Here is a 24,870-nt window from a genome sequence, read left to right as displayed (position 1 = left end):
ATTAATGCTTAGACTTCGCCCTGGACAAATGGAATAAAAATCTCTGGAAATGACATCTGGGTGTGTACATTATTTTTAAAGTTCTCCAGGGGATTCTAAAGTGCAATCTAAGAAGAGAACCACTCAACGTCATTTCCTTGTTATTCCCAGAGACTCAAATCCCCTCTTCCCATTCAGAGATCTTACCAGTCTAACACTGGTCTTTCATTTTTTACCAGGAGCCGGTATAATCATCAGCCTCTCCTTTTTGCTTTGAGTAAGTGGGACTCAAGGCTGCTTTGCCCATTAACTCTCAGAATCACAGAAGGTTGGCTTAGGAAGGAACTTAAGTCATGTAACAAGGAGGTGCTCTGAGGGGCAAAGCTGAGTGGAACCCAAATTTTCTAGCACTGTTGCAGTTACGGTTTTAGTTACCTGATTTACTTCCTTTCCTTTTATCTGTGCTGAGTGAGCCTGAAGAACAGAATTGGGAAGATCCTCAACTTTGTTAATGTGCTTGCAACAATTCTCATTCAATAAATCTTTTTCTCTAAAAGTCCCTCTGTTAAGTTAACTTTTCTTTCCTCAGTAATCTGGGGGTGGAGGCTGGAGTGTCAGACTAGTGTTCTCATTTTTATATGCAAATAAATCACTCGATTATATTTTTTGTCCTTATGTTATCATGAATATTTCAAATGAATTTTATGTGGTTCATATTTATGGTTTGGGAGCTATTTCACATTTTGGCTTATTGCCGCCTCATCTGCATGTACCATATCTCAGCTGATGTTGATTGGTCTCATTTACATATTCATCATGCTCCTATTTCCAAAGATATTTTGTTATAAACTAGCTTTCCCCCCACCTCCAGTGTTATAATAACACATAGATGTGTTTTTAAATTGAACTCATTTCCATACATAATTTTTCTGGTTACCATAAATCACCACATTGTCACCTACTCCCCCCACCCTATTCAATGTAATCTTCACACTTTATACCAAGCTGACATATGGCTCTGAAGTAATTAAAGACAATGTAAACAGTTTACAGTGCACTTTGCAAAGCCACTTCACGTTGCAGAGAGTTTAATGATTTCTTTTTTCCCTCAACAAGTCTCAAAGCAATGAAGAATAGGGAGGTTTGGGATAGTGATACCGATAAAAGCTAAGGTGTGAATAGTGGACATTTCATTCTAATGGAGAAACTTCCTGGTTCTTAAAAACAAACAAACAAAATGGTCCTTTCCCCGTTGACTTCTGATAAGTGTAGAGGAGGCTGGGTTAAACTGGGCTAATAAATGAGGAAGAATCATCAGCAACAGTTGGGGAATTTTTTTCCCAATCATTTTAACAAGAGGATGGGGGTAAGAAATAAACTCACCAAATGCCAGTGTTGTGCCAGATACTGAGATTGAGTATAAAGGGCCTTGACAACTCTTTGAAATAGACCTTAGTATTAACATTTTTCCAGATTAGTGAGATGAGGATTAGAGAGGTTGAAACACTTGTACAACATAGAGACAGATCTAAAGAGAGAAGAAAATAAAGATGTGTGAACTCAGCATCTCTGCAGACTAGTCTAGTTCCATGTAGGTGAGGTACATTCATTCTGCAAAATCTTTTTCTATTGCTTACCCATTGTGTTACCTTGGACACAGAATTTGATCTATTTAAGCCTGTTTCCTTATCTATAACATAGCACTAACAATGTTACCTATCTCCTCTGCGACTGGGAGGATGAAAAAAGTGATGAATGCAGCTCTGTGGGCGGACCCCAGCAAGTATGCTCCCAGGTCAACCTAGTAGCTGTGTGCCCATGTCTTGGCCGAAGGAAGAGCCCACAGATTGCTGCTGGCAGACATGCCTCCAAGCTGGCTAAGCAGGCTTGCACCCACATTCTGAATCTATGAAACAGCCCCAGAATCCACCCAAAGAAGACACACACACCCACATCAGCCAATAGCCCATCCAACCATGTCCAAGGCCTACACAACATCCCTGTGGGCCACCCCAAGCAGACATACCCTCAGGCCAGCCAAGTAGCTATGTGCCTACATCTGGACCTGAGAGATATCCCCAGGTAGGCATGCTTTCAAGCCAGTGGAGCACCCATGCACCCATGTCTCCGGTCAGAATAACAGCCACATTGCCCCAACCCCAGTGAGCCAGACCCTGAGTTGGCCAACCCCCTGTGTGCACACATGTACCTGTGACCTGACAAACAGTCTAGCAAGCCCACCCCTAGTAAAGCCACAGCACAACAACTGCAGACTCTCTCAGCTTAGGCTGCTGAGACACTTACAAACGTTACTAGCATGGATTATAGCAAAAGAAATGACACAGATACTATGTTATTGTATCCACCTAGAACCAAAGTCAAAGCACCTCACCAAAACAACACCCCATGACCCATCCAAATGAATGTCTTTTCTTATAAAACCTACTTCATAAAATTGGAAGAGGTGACTGACCAGATGTATAAAAATCAATGTAGGGATACATCAAAGATGAAATAGCAAGGAAACATGACACCTTAAAGGAACACAATGATTCTTCAGTCACAGACCCTAATTATAAAGAAATATATAAAATGCCAGAAAAAGAATTGAAAATAAGAATTAAGGAAACTCAGTGGGATACAAGAGAATACAGATAGATACTTTAATCAAATCAGGAAAACAACTCATAACTTGAATGAGAAATTTGGCAAAGAGATATCACATAAAAGAGCCAAACAGAAATCCTACAGCTTAAGAAGTCAATAAGATATAAAAGGGACCAGTTGAGAGCTTCAATAACAGATTGACCAAACAGAAAAAAAATATCTGAACTTGAAGACAGATCTTTTGAAAGAACACAGGTAGCAATAAATAAATAATAAACAATGATGAAGAAAGTCTACAGAATTTATGAGGCATAGTTAAGGAAAAGGCATAAAAAGCATATTTAATAAAATAATAGCTGAAAATTCCTCTTGTCTTGAAAGAGAGATGAACATCCAGAGCCAGGAAGCTCCAAAAAAAAAAAAAAAAAAACCCAAATAGAGTCAACCCCAAAAGTCCTTTCCAAGGCGCATTACAGTCAAATAGTCAAAAGTCAAAGAAAAAGAGAAACTTTTAAAAACAGGAAGAGAAAAGCCTCAAGTCACACATTAAAAAATCCACATTGGATGAATAGTAGACTTCTTAGCACAAACCTTACAGACTAGGGGAGAGTACGATGATATATTCAAAGTAAGATTACTAAAAGAAAAAAGCTGCAAGATAAGAATACTATACCCAGCAAAGCTACATTTCAGAAATGAAGGAGAAATAAAATATTTCATGGACAAGAAAAAAAAATAAGGGATTTGATCACAACTAGATCTGCCAAAAGGAGTATTACATCTGGAAGTAAAAGGACTGAAACCAACATCAAGACAACATGCAAAACTCTAAAACTCAATTTTAGAACTGATACACAAAGGACAAAGAGAAAGGAATCAAGCCTATCACTACAGAAAACCACCTAATTGCAATAATTAAAAATAAGCGAGGAAGTAAGAAACAAACGATATGCAAAACAAATAGAAAACAACAGCAGGAGTATAGTCCTCACCTATTAATAATTTTGAATGTAAATAGATTAAATTCCCCATTTAAAACATACAGACTGGTGAAATAGATTTTTTTAAAGACCCAAATATATGCTGCCTACAAGAAACTTACTTTACCTGTAAAGATACATAGACTGAAAGTGAAGGGATTGAAAAAAGATATTCCTTATAAACAAAACCCAAAAGTGAGCAGGAATAGCTATATTTACATCAGAAAAACAGACTTAAGTTTAAAGATGTAGAAAGAGACACAAATTAACATTATTGCCGGGCGCGGTGGCTCAAGCCTGTAATCCCAGCACTTTGGGAGGCTGAGACGGGCGGATCACGAGGTCAGGAGATCGAGACCATCCTGGCGAACACGGTGAAACCCTGTCTCTACTAAAAATACAAAAAAAACTAGCCGGGCGAGGCGGCGGGCGCCTGTAGTCCCAGCTACTCGGGAGGCTGAGGCAGGAGAATGGCGTAAACCCGGGAGGCGGAGCTTGCAGTGAGCTGAGATCCGGCCACTGCACTCCAGTCCGGGCGACAGAGCGAGACTCTGCCTCAAAAAAAAAAAAAAAAAAAAAAAAAAGAAAGAGACACAAATTAACATTATAAAATAATAAAAGGATCAATTCAGCAAGAAATCATTACAATTGGAATATATATATATATATGTATATATATTTTTACCCAACACCAGAGCACACAGATATAAAAAGCAAATATTATTAGACCTAAAGGGAGAGATAGACCACAATGCATTAGTAGTTGGAGACTTCAACACCCCACTCTCAGCATTGGAGAGATTGTTTAGAGTGAAAATCAACAAAGAAACATTGGATTTAAACTGCACCACAGACCAAATAGACACTTACAGAACATTTCTTCCACCAGCTGCAGAATACACATTCTTATCATCAGCAAATGAAATACTTTTCAGAATTGGTCATATTGTTAGGACAATAAACATGTCTCAAAAAATGTAAAAAAAAATCAAAATTATCTCAACTACCTTATAATACCACAATGGAGTAAACCTAGACATCAATAACAAGAGAAATATTTGAAAGCATACACTACATGGAAATTAAACAGCACATTTCTGAATGATCAATGGGTAAAGAGGAAATTAAGAATAAAATTTAAATCTTTCTTAAAACAAATGAAAATGAAAACACAAAATACCAAAACCTGTGGGACAGAGCAAAAGCAGAATTAAGAGGCAAGTTTATAGCATTAAACCCCCATATGAAAAGATGAGAAAGATTTCCCAGCCTCAAATAAACCAATTAACAGTGCAACTCAAGGAACTAAAAAAGCAAGAACGAACCAAACCAAAAATTAGTAGAACAGAAAAATAATAAATATCAGAGCAGAAATAAATGAAATTAACAGTAAAATAATAACAGTATGGCTATTTTGATGATATTGATTCTCCTATCCATGAGCTTGGAATGTTTTTCCATTTGTTTGTGTCTTCTCTTACTTCTTTGAGCAATGGTTTGTAGTTCTCTTTGAAGAGGAGAACTTCCTTGAAAGTTGGATTCCTAGGTATTTTATTCTCTTTGTAGTAATTGTGAATGGGAGTTCACTCATGATTTGGCTCTCTGTTTGCCTATTTTTGGTGTATAGGAATGCTCCAACGTTGGGAAATGTGGCCTTTTGAGAGTGGTTTAGGGCCCACACCACAAGGGCCCCATCCTCATGAAGAGATTAATGTTGCCATTTAAAAGGGCTTTTGGGAGTAGGTTCTCTCTCTTCTGCCATGTAGGGACATGTTTGTCCCCTTTTGCCTTTCCACCTTCCACCTTCCACCATGTGAGGACTCAGCAAGAAAGCCCTCACCAGATGCTGGAGCCTTGATTTTGAACTTTCAAGTCTCCATAACTGTGAGAAAATAAATTTCTGTTCCTTGTAAATTATCTAGTCTGCAGTATTTTCTTATAGGAGCACAAATGGACTAAGATACCAAGGAAGGATTGTGGTAGCTGGACAAAGAGATGAGTGGATAGGTTAGATGTGTAACAACAAGGTAAAAACAACAGGACCTGGTGTTGTACTTCAGTACAAAGTTTCTAAATTCTGATCTTGGCTTTAAAGAATAATCAAGGGATCTGAGAAACTGTAAATTCTGAGTACAATCTGATAAATGTGCTGTTAATATTATGAATACAGGGTTATGGTTTGGAAGAACTTGGAAAGTTCTGGAAAAGCTCTGTAGAAAAGTAAGCATTTCATCTGGTCCCCGAATGACAAGCAGGATTTTATGAAGTGAAATTTTAGACAGAGGGACAGTATCTACATAAGAACAGTGTGAAAGTATATTTTGTTCATTTGTTTATTTGTTGATTCATTCCCCTGCAATTATTTTTGATCCCTTTATGTGCCAGACATTGTCCAAAGAACAAGCTTTCACATTCTAAATATGCAATATAATGTCTGGTAATAATAGTGCTTGGGGCATAGAAAATTGTTCCACCTGGTGAGAGTGTAAGGTACACAGTACATATGGTGGGAGATAAAGGGTTTTGATTCCTGTGCCAGGAACTTATGACTTAAGTCTGTAGCGAGGAGGATCCCTAGAAGTTCTTCTGCAAGAGAATTTGGACAGTGCAAGTCTGGCAGCAGAGTGTCAGGAAGATTGGAGCTGGGATAGGCATGGACGCTTCATACAGTAGGCTATGTAAGTCCTGATGAGACTTTGGGTCTAATAGCAACAGGAATCAGAAGAGGGCTGGATATCAGAGTACATCTGAGAGGCAGTCAGTAGGACTGGAAGAGCACCTTGGCATAAGGGATAGAGAATGCACCTGAGTCAAGGGAGACTGGATTTTCCTTGTTTGGGAACCTGGACAGATGGTGACATTATTCACTGGGCAATATGGGAAGATGAGAAATTTAAAAATAAAGATAAGCTAGTTCTGAATATGTTGAATTTCAGGTATTTACAGTTCACTCAGATTTAGATGTTTAGGCATCTTTCCAATTCACAACAAGAATTACGGCCTCAGAAGAGAGGTGGAGGTTGCAGATGAAAGTTTAGGAACCCTGGTAATAAGACATTATCTGACAACTGGTCATTTAAAGGTGGAGCTAGAAGAAAAGAAAATGGCCAAAAATAGAGCCCTAGAATACCTAAATTTTTGAAGGGCAGTTGAAGAACAAGAGAGATGAAGAGAACTGGATATGGAGCAATCTGGGAGGTTAATAGGGAGGCAGAAGAGTGTAGTATCCCAGAATTTAAGTGGGGAAAGGGCGTTGAGGAGAATGACATTAATTAAATTAATGAATTTAATTTCATTAATTAAATTAATGAAATTTAAAGACTGCATATAAGGTAAGTAGAAAAGGATAAAGTAGAAGTCATTGGATCTTGTAGCGATGGTATTTTTGAGATCTTCAATAGAATAATTTAATAGTGTTGAAGAATATTTGGCCAAATAGTGAGTGGGCAGGCTAAGAACTGATTGAAAAGAGAGGATAGAGAGGCAGTGAATGTAGGCAACTCTTTCAACACAGTGGTCTTGATGGGGAAGAGAGAAAGAGGTAGCATAATAGGAAGGTGGAATTTATACAGAAAACTTTTCTTTTATTCTTTCCAATATGGATAGGTGAAAGTTGGTCACATGTGCAGAATGAATGAAAAGGACTTTGTGATTTGTGGAGAGGGAGATACTGAAGAAAAGGCCAGTATTCATTAAGTTGAGGAAACTGATTAACAACTGGAAGAATACAAGTGAAGGAGATAAGTCTGGAAAGGAGATGAGAACTTCTTGGTGACCAAGAGTGTAAGGTGAGACAATGGACAAAGGTGAGCATGGAGACTGAGGAATACCCAAGTCTCCTCAGATTCAGTTCAGTGCTGGGCCCTCTGCTAGAAAATGCTTTGAAGCCTTTTGGTATAAAAAAAAAGATCAATTTTATTTTGGCATATCACTGTGTCAGTTCAGGCTGATTAATGAAGACATGAGATAAAAATGTACAAACTGTGTCTGGGCAAGTTGGGTTACTGAGCCAGCTGCTGTGTCTCTTGGATTGTTGCTCTGTCAGCTCAGCTCAACCATTCATATCATCACAGGAAGGTCTTGTTTGAGGCTGAATACCCAACAAGGGGTCATTCATTGCTGGATTAAACTTGATTAAAGTAGCTTATCTGTGACATCTGAAGTGCCTGTCTTTAGAATTCTATGAACCTATAGTGATGTTTAGGGACACAGGGATACCCAGTAGTCATTTCGTCTATGTTAGCTCCAGGCGAAGGAATGGTGAATTCATCCAGGAATACATCTTGAGCACAAAGCTCTCCAACTCTACTGTTTCCCTGGTTACTTTGGTGAACTCTGTTCAGGTTTGTGTCCCCATCTTCTAATCCCTGTGATAGTTGAATGTCCTCAATGAGGTAAACCCGGAAGATTACAGGTCTTAAATTGGGCTCTCCTCCAACATGGGGATAGAAATTGGAAATCACATAAGCCCCTTTTAAAAACTCCTTTCTTAATACGCAGAGGAGGAAACCAAGGCCCTGAAAGGTAAAATGCTTTAATCAAGGTTATGCAGTAATTTTATATTAAAACTAACACAAACCAGGATTCTGACCACCCTCCTTTAAGCAGGTGGCTTAATTGCTGGAACATAATGACATCTTCTATACTTCGTGATTCTTTTGTTAATGGATTCCTTCTTTGCTTCTTCAAACTCCAGGAAGTACTATTCTTAAAGGGATATAAAATAACCAAAAAGATAAATTTAATGACTTCAAGAAAGAAACACATGAACTAAAGGTTTTCTTTCTTGCCTTGCTTTCATTCCCTTCTGTATATACTCTGTCTATTCATTGCTATACTCACTGGCATTAAAGTCCTGAATCCTGCCTGTCTCACTGCAGAGAAGAACATATTTCCCTGGCCCCGAATGCTCAGGAGGTGGTACCAAGAGCCTTAAAAGGGAGGGAGGATTACTTTAATTGTGGGAGGATTTGCTCTGTCTTTTACTACTGCACCCTGCTTTGAGAAAACCATGTCTTCAAAAAACTCGAAATTAAACTAGCCCCCAATGTGAACTGAATGTCTGCAGTAACAAAGGAGGCTTTTCTTTTCAAAGGAAATCTTAATCAGTGCTGTAAACTTTTCTAGTACTTTGAAATGTTTATATATCAATTACTACTTGCCTGCATATATACCTTGGAAACAAGAAGTCTAGAGAATCTCTACAGCATAGATGTTAAGTCCTGCTGTCAATTAAAAATTAATCATAAATAGTAGAAAGTATATTTGAGAGAGAGTGGATGTCTGCAGAAAAAGAGAGGGTTTGGTTTATGAAAATTCCATTCACAGGTACTCTGGGAGCAACCCCTTTTTTGAGAAATGACAAAAATTGCTTGGATTGCTCCTTTGCTCATTTCAGTGGCCTTACTGAAAAACTCCACACTATCATTTAGGAACCCTGGTAACACAATAAAATATGAGGAGATGCAGAAAGTTTGGCTGACCATGTCAGTTCGGCTACTAAGTGCAGATAATCATACTAGATGTGGTCTGAAGTTACTCCCTATAGCCCCGTTGAGGCATTCACTCACAGCAGTGCCAGGTACATACATTTTCTCCAGGTCCCCAAATCCTGAAAATGCACCTTTTTGGATGACTCGAAGCTTGGTGAGGACAAACCTCCTGCAAAGAGAGTAGAAATAAAATATCACAACCTATTTATTAATAAGTAATTGAGTTGCTAATGTATTAATATCAGCTAACAGCTAACATATACTAAGTGCTTGCCATAAAGTAATGTTGAAATTGCTTTTACATTCTCTCTTTTCATCCTGTCCACAAGTAGTGATACTGGCATTATTAGTCTTTCCATTTTGCATAAGGAAACTAGAGTTTAGGGAGAATAAAAAACTTACCCAGGGTCACATGGCTGATACATGACAGAGATGGAATGTGAACCTTGCTTGTTCCCACTACCCTATGTTGCCTTCTGTAGCCCTGTATAAGGCCTGTTCTCTTTCTCTACTCCAACCCCCATTACCTCTTCCTTTATTGTCATTCTCAGCTGACCTTGACTCCTATTCCAAGATGAAATGAAATCAATAGAAGAAAATGTCCTTATACTTTCACAGGGCTCACTGCCTGATCAACCTGCCTGCACCTGTGCTTTATACACATCGCCTTCTCTCCTGGGACTGTGAGTGAACTGTCCAGGGTCCTAAGAATAGCTTCTCCAATATACACTAGGTCTCTTTCCCTCTCTGCTAGTCCCAGTAACCACTATGACAATTTTCCACTTTCTTAGACACATTTTATTCACCTTTTCTCCCTTCTTTCCTGGATTCTGCTTACTAATATAAAAACATGCCATAATGTCTCTCATCTAAAAAAAAAAGTCTTCTCTTAACCTCAGTTGCCTTCTGCTTTTGCTATTTTCTTCTGCTCAAAATATTTGTCTCATGCTTGCCTCAAAATTCCTTCCAATGGCTCCTCATTGCACTAAGGGAGAAATCAAAGTTGTTTACAAAGGCCTTCAGTGCCTTACAAGAGCTTTCTGCTCTTTATTTCCATAGACCCTGTATTCTCAATTTTGACAACTACCCTTTGACCATCCTGGTCTTGTCACAGTATCCTCTAGCAATTCCTTGAACATGCCAGGTTCTTTCTAGCTTAATGTTTCCACATTTGCAGTTCTTTCTGTTTGGAACATTTCTCTCGCAGATATCCTCATGGGTTGTTATCTCAGAATCCCATGTGCTCAAATGTTACCATTTTAGTGAAGCTTTCCCTAACCACCTATTTAAAATGATAATCTCCCAAACTTGGCCCAGACCCTCTTTCACGCTGCTTAAATTTTTCTTCATAGCAATTCTGACATGTTATATCTTCTGTTTATTTGTGTTCCCATTTATTTGTTTCTTCCTCATAACTAGAATTCAAGCTCCATGAGGGCAAAAATGTTTGCCTGATTTGTTATGATTATATACTAAATGCCAAGGACAGTGCTTAACATGGTAGATGGTCAATAAATATTTGAATGACTGAATTGAATGGCTATTGAGCCCTCTGAAAATTCTAGGTTTGAGGTTGAAGTTACAGTTGACCCTTTGAAAATCTTTATAATAAGAATATGATTCTTTCCCCAGCCTTCTTCCCTCTGGCTTTTTCTTGCTTTGTAACTGATTAATAGGGATTTGGTTTTCTTTCATCTTTAACACATCCTTTTATAAGGCAGTCTGTGAGGAGGAATTGTAATCAAATACCATAGACTTGGATAGTTTCATAAATATTTTATTGTTTTAACCTTCTATTATTTATTGGTGTTAGTGAAATTTCTGTTTCAGACAGAGCTGCTACTCAGGCAATCACGTCTTTTCTTTCACCTTGTTTGTGCTTGGCTGCTAGGTGTACCAACCCTATGGTGAGGAATCATGAGAGAGAACCTTGTGTGCTGTTGCTGCCCTGGAGGAGTTTATATACTTGCTGTGAAGGCAATACCAGAAACCTTGAAATTGCCAGAAAACAGTTGAGGGCTATAGTTGATATAATAGCAATAAATTCTTTACAAGGATTAAGATGAGAAAGATCCCAAAGTACACAAATATATAACAGAAATACTGTCAAGAGTAGATGAATTTTGAACCCAAACCTCAAAAATATTAGATCATACTAAAAGCATTGTCTTTATTAAGCCATTTAAATAAAAGGTGATTTAACAAAAGATTATCTAATTCTAGAATATCCATGCAAAATGAATCGAAGTTAGCTCAACACCCTACCTTAATTGTACTCACTTAACCTTAGTTAATACGTACAAGTTCCTTTTGTTCCTCTTTAATGCAAGACAGAAGAATAATGAAAATAAACCAATAAATGAAGATAATAAAGTTGCTTAAAACTACTCAACACTCTAAAAGTTTCAAGGAAATTGAAACATTAAAGTAAAATATTAATTAATGAGATGCATGGAGACTGTGGTCTTGAATAACAAACTCTTCTATTTAAGAATGTCAACTAGAAAGCATTTGATTCAGCCCCAGTAGTGTGCATGTTTTTCTAAAATTTTCAAGGACTATGTCTGTATTAAGTGGTTCAAGCTTATTAACATAATTAAATATTTTTGACACTTAAAATCTTCATTGACCTCTATTTCCTGAAATGTTATAAACAAGATAATCTGAAGATATTTTCATGAAAAATTACCCAGAAGTCTTCTATAAAACATTACAAATATTATTTTAAGTGCATAGTAGAGCTTGCAAGGATATGATAAATCCCCAGGGGCTCAAAGTAAAGCAGCTGAATACCAGATGGAACCCTGAGCAGTAGTGAATGCAAACCAGAATTCTAACAGGGTAAACTAAAACCAAGGTACCCTGGGGGAGTTTGTGAACTTGGAGGCTAAGGGATTTACATCTTGATACCAAACTGGCACATGAGATGAAATGTGGAGGATGGAATATAAAGATACATTTTCGTCTCATACATGTTCTGGAAAAGGTATAGAAAATGGAGAACCAACAATTTAAATTACAATGAAATAACATCCAGAAATCTTTCATAACTTATAAAAGATATAAATCCTCAGATCCAGAGATCTCAACAAATTCCAGGGAGGAAAACACAAATCCACTGCCAGACACCTATCAATTAAAACGGTAGAGCCATTAAAGAAGATACTTTAAATGCAAGTGGAGGGGAAAAGATAGACTATCTTCAAATAAAAACTAATTAGAAAACCTTGTAGAAATGTCTTCAAAATTATTAGATTAATGCCAATTTAAAATGCTATAATGTAGAAAATTACTCAAATGTGAGGGTAAAATAAAATTACTTCAGAACAAATTTAATTAGCTATGAATAAACTTCTAGAAAAATAATTTCTTTAAAGGATAAGAAAATTTAATCCAGGAGGAAAGCACAAAATGCATGAAGGAATAGTGAATGAATAAATTAGTGTTTCTTATTGAATAGGTGAGTGTCTTAGTTCATTTGTGTTGCTATAACGTAATACTTGAAACTAAGTAATTTATAAAGAAAAGCTTTATTTCACTCATGGTTCTGCAGGCTGTGCAAGAAGCATGGCATCAGCAACTGCTTCTGGCGAGGGCCTCAGAAAGCTTCCACTCATGGCAGTAGGGGAAGGAGAACAGGCATCACATGACAATTGATGAAGGATGAGGAAGGGAAGGGAGATGCCAGGCTCTTTTCAGCATCAGCTCTTGTGAAAACTAATAGAGTGAGAATTCACTCATTACTGTAAGGATGGCACCAAGCCGCTTATGAGGGATCTGCCCCCGTGACACAGTCACCTCCCACTGGGTCACGTTTCCAACACTGGATATTAAATTTCAACATGAGATTTGCAGGAAACAATTATAAGTGGGTTGTCATAATGGCTAGAAGCCCCACCAAGTCAATAAAGAACACTAAAAACGTATTGACCAAGAACTAGGTTACAAAGAAAATTAGTATTAAAAAATTACTTTCTTTGGTGATGATGCAATTAAATTACTTAGAAATCAGTAATAAATATAATTAACTATCCTCTCCCAATACACATACACCCATGTGGAAAAATCAAAAGCAAAGCAAAGCAAACCAACCAACCAAACAAACAAACACCCTTTTAAGTCATACATGGGTCAAAGAAGAAATCACAATTATAATTAGGAATTATTTGGATTGACCTATAATGAAAATACAACATATCAAACTCATGGGATATAGGTAAATTCCTACCTATAACAGAAATTTATAGATTTAAATTATTGTACCAGAAAAGAAAACAAAAAATTAGATTAAAAATTAATGAGCTAAACTTCCAATGCAATAAACTACTAAAAGAAAAATAGAATTGTGGAAACAGAAAATTATGAACCCAATAATTTTTATTCCATTTTTTGCTAGAACTTAAACTTGGAAGTTGTTTAATAAGAAACGTTGGTAAAATCAGACTGTTGATAGAGATGTTGAGAAGGTAAACACTAAGTTAGACATTATAATTTCATATTAGATCAAGCTTAAGTTTAGCCTACACTACCATGCTATTTTGCAATTATAAGGTTAAGTTTCTCCTTGAGTTTATTGCTAACATGGGTAAGAAGCTTTCTACTAGTAGCAAAAGGTTTACTAAAATGGTTTCATGGACTCTTATACTTTTAACACTGAAAATGATTGTTGTAGAGAACTACACTTATTTGAATGTTTACTGAAGATATCTGGATTTACCACTTAACAATGTAAACTCTGCTTATTATAGAAGGCTTATTTTAACCAGCAACCTTCTGACAATTCACTATGCCTTTGTTGATCTAGTTCTAATTAACAAATTCAGAAGGTATGTGTACATTTCCTTTAAATCAGAAACATAGGCAAAGGCATTATATTTGATACATTTTCATTTTATAAATAAAGTAAATGAGAGTATAATAAAGTTTAGAATACTTTGCACCACAATTAATATCTTACTGTTGCTTTCACATTTCCCACTCAGAACTAGAACAAGACAAGAGTGCCCACTCTTACTACTTTTATTCATAATTGTACTGGAAGTTCTAGTCAGAGCAAGTAGGCAAGAGAAAGAAATAAAGGTCATCCAAATTGGAAAAGAGGAAGGCAAATTGTCCCTGCTTGCAGATTACATGATCTTATATACAGAAAAACCTAAAGACTCTACCAACAACCTCTTAGAACTGATAAATTAATTAAATAAAGTTGTGGGATAAAAAAATTAATATACAAAATCAGTAGCATTTCAATACATAAACAACATGCTGGCTGAAAGAGAAATCAAGAAGACAATCTCATTTACAATAGCTACAAAAAATACCCAGGAATAAATTTAACCAAAGACATGAAAGACCTCCACAAGGGAAACTACAAAACACTAATTAAAGAAATTAAAGAAGATACAAATGTAAAGACATCCCATAGTCATGGATCAGAATAATTAATATTGTTAAAATGACTATATTACCTAAAGCAATCTACAGATTCAATGCAATCCCTATCAAAATAGCAATGACATTCTTGATAGAAATAAAAAAATCTTAAAATTTTATGGAACCACAAAAGATACTGAATAATGAAAGCATTCTAAGCAAAGAGCAAAACTATATGCATCAGTTTCTCAGATTTCAAAATACACCACAAAGCTATAGTAACCAAAACAACAAGGTATGGGCATAGAAACATAGAAATAGGCACATAGACCAGAAGAACAGATTAGAGAACCCAGGAATTAATCCATGTATTGACATCCAACTAATTTTTGACAAAGGCGTCAAGAACACTCTGGGGAAAGGACAGTCTTTTCAATAAATGCTGCTGGGAAAATTGTATATCCCTATGCAGAAGAATGAAACTATACTCCCACTTCTCATTCTATACAGAAATGACCTCAAAATGAATCAGAGACTTAATGTAAGACCTGAAATGATAAAACTACTAGAAGAAAATGTAGAAGTGCTTCAGAGCATTGGTCTGAGCAAAGGTTTTCTGAGTAAGACTTCAAAACACAGGAAACAAAAGGAAAAATAAACAAATGGGATTATATCAAACCAAAAAGTTTCTTCACAGTAAAGAAAACAATCAACAGAATGAAAAGATAACCTATAGAATGGGAGAAAATATTAGCCAACTACTCATTTGACAGAGTAACTCAAACATATCAACAGCAAAAAAACCAACAAATCACCATCAACAGAAAAGTTGCTTAAGAAAATAAGCAAATGATCTGAACAGACATTTCCCGAAAGAAAACATATAAATGACCAACAAATATACAAAAACATGTTCCCTAATATCAGGAAAGTGCAAATTAAAACCACAATGAGATACTGTCTTACCACAATTAGGATGGCTATCCTCAAAAGGACAACAAAATAACAAATGTTGGTGAGGATGAAGAGAAAAGGGAACACTTAAATTCTGTTGTTGGGAAAGTAAACTAGTACAGATACTATAAAAAACAGTATGAAGGTTCATCAAAAAATGCAAATAGAGCTACTGTATGATCCAGCAATCCTGCTACTTGGAATTTATCCCAAAAGAAAGGAAATTACTATATCAAAGAGACATCGGCCGGGCATGGTGGCTCATGCCTGTAATCCCAGCACTTTGGGAGGCTGAGGCGGGCAGATCATGAGGTCAGAAGATCAAGACCATCCTGGCTAACAAGGTGAAACCCCATCTCTACTAAAAATACAGAAAAAAAAATTAGCCGGGCGTGGTGGCGGGTGCCTGTAGTCCCAGCTACTCGGGAGGCTGAGGCAGGAGAATGGCGTGAACCCAGGAGGCGGAGCTTGCAGTAAGCTGAGATTGCACCACTGCACTCCAGCCTGAGCGACTGAGTGAGACTCCATCTCAAAAAAAAAAAAAAAAAAAAAAAAAGACATCTACACTTCCATGTTTATTGCAGCACTACTCCAATAGCCAAGGTGTGGAATCAACCTAGTTTGCCTAACAACAGATGAATGGATAAAGCAAATGTGGTATATATACATAATGAAATACTATTTAGTCATGGAATAAAATCCTTAGACATAGAATAAAATCTTGTCATTTGCAGAAACATGGGTGTAATTGGAGGACATTATGTTAAATGAAACAAGCTAGGGACAGAAAGTTGAACACTATATATTCTCATTAATATATGGAAGCTAGAAAAAGTTGATCTCATAGAAGTACAAAGTATAACAGAGGATACTAGAGGCTGGGAAGGGTATGCGGAAGAGAAGGATGAGGAGAGATTTGTTTTTTTTTTTTTTTTTTGAGACGGAGTCTGGCTCTGTCACCCAGGCTGGAGTGCAGTGGCCGGATCTCAGCTCACTGCAAGCTCCGCCTTCCAGGTTCATGCCATTCTCCTGCCTCCGCCTCCCAAGTAGCTGGGACTACAGGCGCCCGCCTCATCGCCCAGCTAGTTTTTTGTATTCTTTAGTAGAGACGGGGTTTCACCGTATTAGCCAGGATGGTCTCGATCTCCTGACCTTGTGATCCGCCCGTCTCGGCCTCCCAAAGTGCTGGGATTACAGGCTTGAGCCACCACGCCCGGCCTGAGATTTGTTAATGGATACAAAATTATAGCTTGATAGGAAGAATAATTGCTAGTATTCTATATCACTGTGGGATGACTATAGTTAACAATATATAATTTCAAATAAAAAAGAAGGATATTGACATTCCCAACACAAATAAATGAAAAATGTTTGAGATGATGGGTATACTAATCACTCTGTTCTGATCACTTTACATTATATGCATTGAAACATCACTATGTTCCCCATAAATATGTACAATTATTATTTGTAAATTATAAAAAATAAAATAAAAATCACATTGCAAGACTTAAATTTGCAATTTAAAGAGGAAACCTAAAAGAGTAGAAAGAAAGAATAAAGATAAGAGAAAATGAATTAAAAATAACAATAAAGAGGATCAAGAATACCAAAAGCTAGTTCTTTGGAAAGATTAAGACTAGAAAGAATATTTGTTCATAATCAGCAAAGAATAAAAACTGAGAGAGAATAAAAGCCCCCAAACATTTAGAGGCCTGAAAGATGGCACTTAACTATGGATATAACAGATTTAAATTAGAGAACTCTAAGAGCAATTTTATAACATTACTTTTTTTTTCTTTTGAGACAGATTTGCTCTGTCACCCAGGCTGGAGTGTAGTGCCATAATAATGGCTTATTGCAGCCTTGACTTCCTGGGCTTAATTGATCCTTCCCCCTCAACCTCTCAAGCAGCTGAGACTACAGCATGCACCACCACACCTGGCTGACTTTTGTTTTTGTTTGTTTGTTTTTTTTGGTAGATACAGGGTTTTTCCATGTTGCCCAGGCTGGTCTTCAACTCCTCAGCTAGAGTGATCCACCTGTCTTGACTTCCCAAAGTGCTAGGATTACAGGCATGAGATATCACACCTAAACTAACAGTAGATTTGAAAAATCAGAAAACATGGATAATTTTTACAGAAATATATGCTTACAAAAATTGATTCATGAAGATACAGAAAAGTGAATAAATCTGTAATTATTAACAAATTGGGTTGGTAATTTAACAGCTGTCCACTAAAAAATAAGGTCAGTACCATATGATGTTAGAAGTAAATTCTACCCCTTCAAAGGAACAAAAAAATCCCAATCTTATATAAACTATTCCACAGACTAGGGTATTAGTCCATTTTCACACTGCTGATAAAGACATACCCCAAACTGGGCAATTTACAAAAGAAAGAGGTTTAATGGGCTTACAGTTCTATGTGGCTGGGAAGGCCTCACAATCACGGCAGAAGGCAAGGAGGAGCAAGTCACGTCCTACATGGATGGCAGCAGGCAAAGAAAGAGAGCTTGTGTAGGGGAACTCCTCTTTTTAAAATCATCAATCTCATGAGACTTAGTCACTATCTTGAGAACAGCATGGGAAAACCCTGCCCCCATGATTCAATTACCTCCCACTGGGTGCTTCCCATAATACATGGGAATTCAAGATAAGAGCTGGGTGGGGGACACAGAGCCAAACCATATCATTCTGTCCCTGGCCTCTCCCAAATCTCATGTCCTTACATTTCAAAACCAATTAAGCCTTCCCTACAGTCCACAAAAAGTCTTAATTCATTTCAACATTAATTCAAAAGTCCACAATCCAGACTCTCATCTGAGACAAGGCCAGCCTCTTCTGCCTATGAGCCTGTAGAATCAAAAGCAAGTTAGTTACTTCCTAGATACAATGGGGTACAGGTATTGGGTAAATACAGCCATTTCAAATGGGAGAAACTGGCCAAAATAAAGGGGATACAGGCCCCATGCAAGTCCGAAATCCAGTGGGGCACTCAAATCTTTAAAATTCCAAAATGATCTCCTTTGATTCCATGTCTCACATCCAGGTCACAGTAATGCAAGAGGTGGGTTCACATGTTCTTGGGCAGCTCCGCCCCTGTGACTTTGCAGGGTACAGCCTCCCTCCCAGCTGTCTTCATGGGCTGGTGTTGAGTGTCTGTGGCTTTCCCAGGCACATGGTGCAAACCGTTGGTGGGTCTACCATTCTGGGGTCTGGAGGATGGTGGCCTTCTTCTCACAGCTCCACTGGTCAGTGCTTCAGTAAGGATTCTGTGTCAGGGTCCCACCGCATATTTCCCTTCCATACTGCCCTAGCAGATGTTCTCCATGAGGGCCTCTCCCCTGCAGCAGACTTCTGCCTGGGCATCCAGGTGTTTCCATACATCTTCTGAAATCTAGGTGGAGGTTTCCAAACTCCAGTTCTTGACTTCTGTGTACCTGCAGGGTCAACACCACGTGAAAGCTGCCAAGACTTGGGGCTTGCACCCTCTGAAGCTATGGCCTGAGCTCTATCTTGGCCCCTTCAGCCACAGCTGGAGCAGCTGGAACACAGGGCACTAAGTCCCTAGGCTGCACACAGTATGGGGACCTTGGTCCTGGCCCATGAAATCACTTTTTCCTTCTAGGCCTCTGGGCCTGTGATGAGAGCAGCTGCTGTGAAGATCTCGAATATGCCCTGGAGACATTTTCCGCATTGTCTTGGGTATTAACATTCGGCTCCTTGTTGCTTATGCAAATTTATGCAGCCAGCTTGACTATCTCCTCAGAAATTGGGATTTTCTTTTCTATTGTGTTGTCAGGCTGCAAATTTTCTGAACTTTTATGCTCTGATTATTTTATAAAACAGTGTCTTTAACAGCACCCAAGTCAACTCTTGAATGCTTTGCTGCTTCAAAATTTCTTCTGCCAGATACCCTAGATCGTCTCTCAAGTTCAAAGTTCCACAAATCTCTAGGGCAGGGGCAAAACACCACCAGTCTTTTTGCTAAAACATAACAATAGCCACCTTTGTTCGGGTTCCCAAGAAGTTCCTCATCTCTGTCTGAGACCACCTCAGCCTAGACCTTATTGTTCATATCACTCTCAGCATTTTTGTCAAAGCCATTCAGCAAGTCTCTAGGAAGTTCCAAACTTTCCCACATTTTCCTGTCTTCTGCCTGTTTCCAACCTCTGCCTATTACCCAGTTCCAAAGTCACTTCCACATATTCAGGGGTGTTTTCAGCAATGCCCCGCTTTACTGGTATCAATTTAGTGTTTTAGTCCATTTTCATGCTGCTGATAAAGAGATTTCTGAGACTGGGCAATTTACAAAAGAAGGAGATTTAATGGACTTACAGTTCCATTTGGCTGACGAGGCCTCACGGTCATGGTGGAAAGCAAGGAGGAGCAAGTCATATCTTACACGGATGGCAGCACACAAAGAGAGAGCTTGTGCAGGGGAACTCCTCTTTTTAAAACCATCTGATCTCATGAGACTTATTCACTATCATGAGAACAGCACGGGAAAGACCTGCCCCCATGATTCAATTACGTCCCACCAGGTCCCTCCTATACTAGCCAAACAATATCAGCTAGTAAAAGAAGGAATGCTCTCCAACCCTTTTTATGTGGTTAGTGTAACATTGGTAACAAAACTAGACAGGGACAATAAAAGAAAGGAAATAATGTAGGGACAATATGCATTTAGTAGAGTTAAATAAATAATGTATTATTATCAGCTTGAATGTGTCACAGAATTCAAGAGTTGCTAAATATTAGACAACTCTTTCAAAGAAAATTTTCATATAAATAAAAGAGAAAAAGCCACCTGATTTTCTTAATAGAAATAGAAAATGTATTTGATAATAATGGAAATCCATCATGATAAAAGTTCTTGAAAAAGAAAATTCTTACTCCGATGGGGGTAATTCTATTAAACATTAAAATAAGTATCATACTGAATGGAGAAATTTTAGACACGTTCCACTTAAAATTGGAATGGGACAATGATGCGGTTCCCTCCTCTATTTGATACTGTGCTGGATACTCTAGCCTACACAATAAGAATAGAGAAAGAAAAAGATACGTCATAATTACTACACAATAAGCATAGAAAACGAAAAAGATATGTCAGAATTACTGATGAAAAACTATCATTACCCACAGAAAAAATCATTGTTTACACACACAAAAAAGCCTATTCTGTAACTAATCTAAGACATCACTATGACAACTAATAAGAAAGTCTAGTCAGACAGCTGGGTAGTGAACAAAAATAATCCCCCCATATTATTTTAAACTATATCAATTACAGTGACCACAGAAGTTATACTATATCATGAAATTCGTCTAAGAAAAAAACAGGCTCCAGGATTTAGGAGAAGTAATCAAATACTTAATTGAAAAAAAGTTAAAACCCCCAAACAAACAGAAATCAGCACATTTATAAATGGGAAGTTTCAATACTGTGAAGATTATCAGTTTTAATGCACATCAATATATAAATTAAATGCAAAACCCATCTAAAGCACAGTTTTTTGTTTGTTTTTGTATGAGTATGTGGAAATTGACTGGCTGATTAATAGTCATATGGAAGAGCAAGTTTTACAGAATAGCCAAAGCAATTTTAAAGAAGTAGAACAAGATTGAGGGGATTGGCATACTAGGAAATACGACTTTTCTAAAGTTAGAGTGATTAAAATATTGTGATATCGACAGGGATTTAAATAAATAGACCAATGGAGGAAAATAAAGAGCACGGAAATAAACCACAAACAAAAGAATATGATAAATGACAGTGAATCATCAAAAATCAGTGGTGGAAGATATGGACTAATCAATAAAGGATGCTAAGACTATTGATTTTCTTTGTGGAGTAACCTAAGACTTTCACTTATTACCATATTCAATCTTAATTCCAATTTTACTAAAGATATAAGTGGGAAAAATTAAGACTTTAAAACTTTTAAATAAAACATCTGTTCAGAAGACTTTTTGAAAAAAAGACACAAAAATTGTGCACTAAAATTGAAAAGTTAATAAATTTAAGTACATTTAACTTAAAATTTCTGTAAAAGATACATAAACTGAACTGTAGTTTATGTATAAGCTTTAGACAGGAGAAAGATATTTGCAATACATGCAAATAAAGTATATAAAGAAATTTGCTAAATAATAAGAGAAATACAAACAACCCAGTAGAAAAATTGGCAAAAGATATGAACAGGCAATTTATAGAAGAGAAAATGCAAAAGATCAATAAATATGTAAAAAAAAGTTCATCTTCAATAGTAATCAAGAAGTGTAAATAATACTTTGACACCATTATTCACCATTATATTGGCGAACATTGAAAGGAAAATCTCACAGTATCCATGCTGGTGAGGCAGTGGAACAGTATGATATTTTCTACAGTCTTGATGGAAGGGTAATTTGCTACAACTGCTTTCAAGAGTCATTTGTCAATATGTATTAAAGTAGAAGATACAAAATGCCCTTGGACCCAGTTATTCCATGTCCTTCTCTCTGCCACATGTGCACCTGGGGACACACAAAACATTAGTTACAAAAGTATCATTACTATACCAAAAAATTGGAAACACTTTAAGTACTCTGAAATATGCACATGCATACACATTAACACACTGTGATATATTGACACAACGCCAAATTTTAAAATGAGAAAAGGAGTAAACTGAGCTGCATGCAATCAGCTGGAAAAATTTCCAAAGTATAATATTGAGGGCAAAAACCAAAAAGCTGATAAGATGTCTGTACAACATGAACAGAATGAGATAATTTTTATAAACATGCAAAATAATATAGTATGTTATTTTGTATTAATCATGTCTTTTTCTTTTGTACTTTTGATGCTTTGACATCTGGCTTTGCTGACCCTGAAGAAACTGCCCCTCCCAGTGGTGGAGGTGAATTCACAGAGACAGCAAACAACTGGTCTGTGAATGCACCTTTCATATGCAAACCAACTAATCCAAAGTGTATACTCCCAGCCACCTCCTTTACAGGGTTCTTAACTCTCTGGGCTATTATTCCTCTCTCCTAATTACCTAGGTCCAGGTATCTGACAACTAGGGACATCCCCTACACTTCAGAGTTTGCCAAAGTTATTCAAACTAGCCAATCTTAACCTATTTACCTGGTCTCTGGCTGCTTGTTCCTATGGAAAGACAGTAAGAGTTTCCCCTTTACTTTTTCCGTCTTCTGATTGACCCTGCTGCTTCTTGGTGTTCCTCCCCCTGCCCCAGGGTGTGATTCCTTTCTCTAGGGATCTGTGAGTATAACAAATTATCTTTTCAATGGTAGTTGTCTCTTGATTTGTTGGTCTCACCATTATACAGGCATAATAACAAAAACTGCATTTTAAAACATGTTTAAAGATGCATATATATCTATTAAAATATTCTGGAGATGATCAACACAAAAATCAGCATAGTCACTTCTGTGACAAGAAGAGAAGAGGTACATAGTTGTGTCCAAAATATCTTATATTAAAAAAAAAAAACAAAAAACTAAGCAATTATGACCAAGTGTTAAGATTTGGCAAAGCTAAGTGGTATCTGATGGGCATTTATTATAATATTCTCTATGCTTCATGCTTGAAATATTTCATAATTAATTTTCAAGATTGAAATTCTCACCAGGGCATATCCCAAGCATCATTTATTCATTCATTTGCTTTTAAACAGCTATTTAAAAGTATCATCACACCATTCTTGTCAGATAGTACCTTTACCCCACTCTGTAAGGGGTACAAAGTGCCTGAATGATTTCTGTAAAGGTTAAATAATTCACCAAGATGACACTAAAAAAAAAATTTTGTCACTATGCTGCAGGTTACTTAATGTTTCTTACCTGATAAATGGGGTGGGTGGAATTTACATTTTCTTCCCTGAAATTGGGAAGCTTTATGATTCCCTTAAACTCTGTCTCTGTTAGAAATATTTCATACTTTGGGCAGTCCATTCACCCTTGGCCAAATTTAATTTCCCTTTCTGGCTTAAAGGAGAACGGTTTAAAAGATTCCATAAAAAAGCTTTCTGGCAGTCTGGAAGACAGCCAATATTCTTTTTGAGAAAGCTGCCTTTTTATGATGGCCCAAGTGTAAATGACACTGGGCTCTGTGTTCTTTGAATTTCACACAAGTTTAAAAGTTAAAGTGAGAACAGCTTTGCAAAGGATATACAGAAAAACAATTGATTATCTTCCTGGCCTCAAAATGCTAAGAGTTTCTGTGCTTCACACTCTTTAGGTCAAACTCTTACTCTTATTAACTTCCTGGGAATATCTTTAGGAAAATGACCCAAAGAGGTAGATTGAACTAAATTAGGAAATAATCCAGATAAAAATAGAATCTAAATAACTAGAAGTGGCTATTTATTATGACCCAGAAGATGATTACCCCACTTCTAAAATCATGTGGGCATCTAATTGGTTGCATTTCTCATGTTGTTACACATGGGTTTTGAAGCCAGGTGGGGTAGGGAAGAGCAGTTGACAGGTAGGAAGAGGGGCTTCCATATATAATTTGACTTAAATTAAACATCAGCATTAGCTGTCATCCACCTTCAGGGTATGCAAGTAAATGCAAAAGATTCACCAGGGATCCTTCTATGGTTCAGATATTTGTCCCCTCCAAACCTCATTTCAAAATTTGATCCCCAGAGGTGGAGGTGGGGCCCAATGGGAAGTGTGTTCGGGTCACGGGGGTGGATTCCTCATGAATAGAGTAATGCTTTCCTTTGGAGAGGGTGAGTGAGTTCTTAGTCTCTTCCCCCAAGTTGGTAGCTATAAAGAGGCTGGCACCTGCCCCTACTGCCTTGCTTCTTTTCTTGCCATGGGATCTCTGCACGTGCTAGCTCAGCTTCACCTTTTGCCATGAATATAAGCAGTCTGAGGCCCTCAGCAGAGACAGATGCCCTGAGCTTCCCAACCATCAGAATCATGAACCAAATAAACCCTTCTATCTTTACTTATTCCCCAGCCTCCAGTATTCCTTTATAGCAACACAAAATGGACTAAGAGGTGGCAGAGTCTCCCAGTGATGATTCTTGAAAGAGAAGTATCATTGTTCTCTGCATCCCTCTTCCATGGTATAGGAGGGGTGGTTGTCATTCATGTTAAGCCAAATGTGGGAAGTATTAGGAGAACTAATTAAAGAGGGTGACATGCATTTCCTGCAATTTGGGGTGCTGTACTAGAACATGATTCAGGTCTGACCTCTAAAGATGATAAGTGGCCAGTTGCTTTGAGAGAGAGAGTATCAGGTCCACAGACAGTTGGGAGAAGATGTGAATTTTCCCATGGGTCAGAGCTGGACCCAGTAGAAGGGATCTGGTCTGCTCATCCTAAGAAAAGTGAATTTGTCTGTACAGTGACTTGATACCAAATTAGTGGTTGTGTGGAGTGAACTGCTGGAAACCAGTGGGAGGAGGTATTACTCTTCTAGGAATTGCAGATGGAGGGAGGTCTCCAGTGTGAGGAA

The 24,870-nt window shown here is 37.4% G+C and overlaps 1 protein-coding gene across 2 annotated transcripts in view; it reads right to left on the bottom strand.

Moving 5' to 3' along the window:
• Positions 1-24,870, bottom strand: part of FSHR (follicle stimulating hormone receptor) — a 194,746-nt gene that overhangs the window by 87,661 nt on the left and 82,215 nt on the right. For both annotated transcript variants that reach the window (XM_033176814.1, XM_033176815.1), the window contains exon 2: positions 9,156-9,227. In XM_033176814.1, coding sequence (XP_033032705.1) covers positions 9,156-9,227 — 72 coding nt within the window. The remainder of the gene's footprint in view (positions 1-9,155; positions 9,228-24,870) is intronic.

Source organism: Trachypithecus francoisi, unplaced genomic scaffold (assembly GCF_009764315.1).
Source record: "Trachypithecus francoisi isolate TF-2019V2 unplaced genomic scaffold, Tfra_2.0 Lachesis_group17, whole genome shotgun sequence".
Lineage (NCBI taxonomy): Eukaryota > Metazoa > Chordata > Mammalia > Primates > Cercopithecidae > Trachypithecus > Trachypithecus francoisi.
The sequence above is the reverse complement of the archived record's forward strand: the minus strand, read 5'-3'. Positions and strand labels throughout refer to the sequence as shown.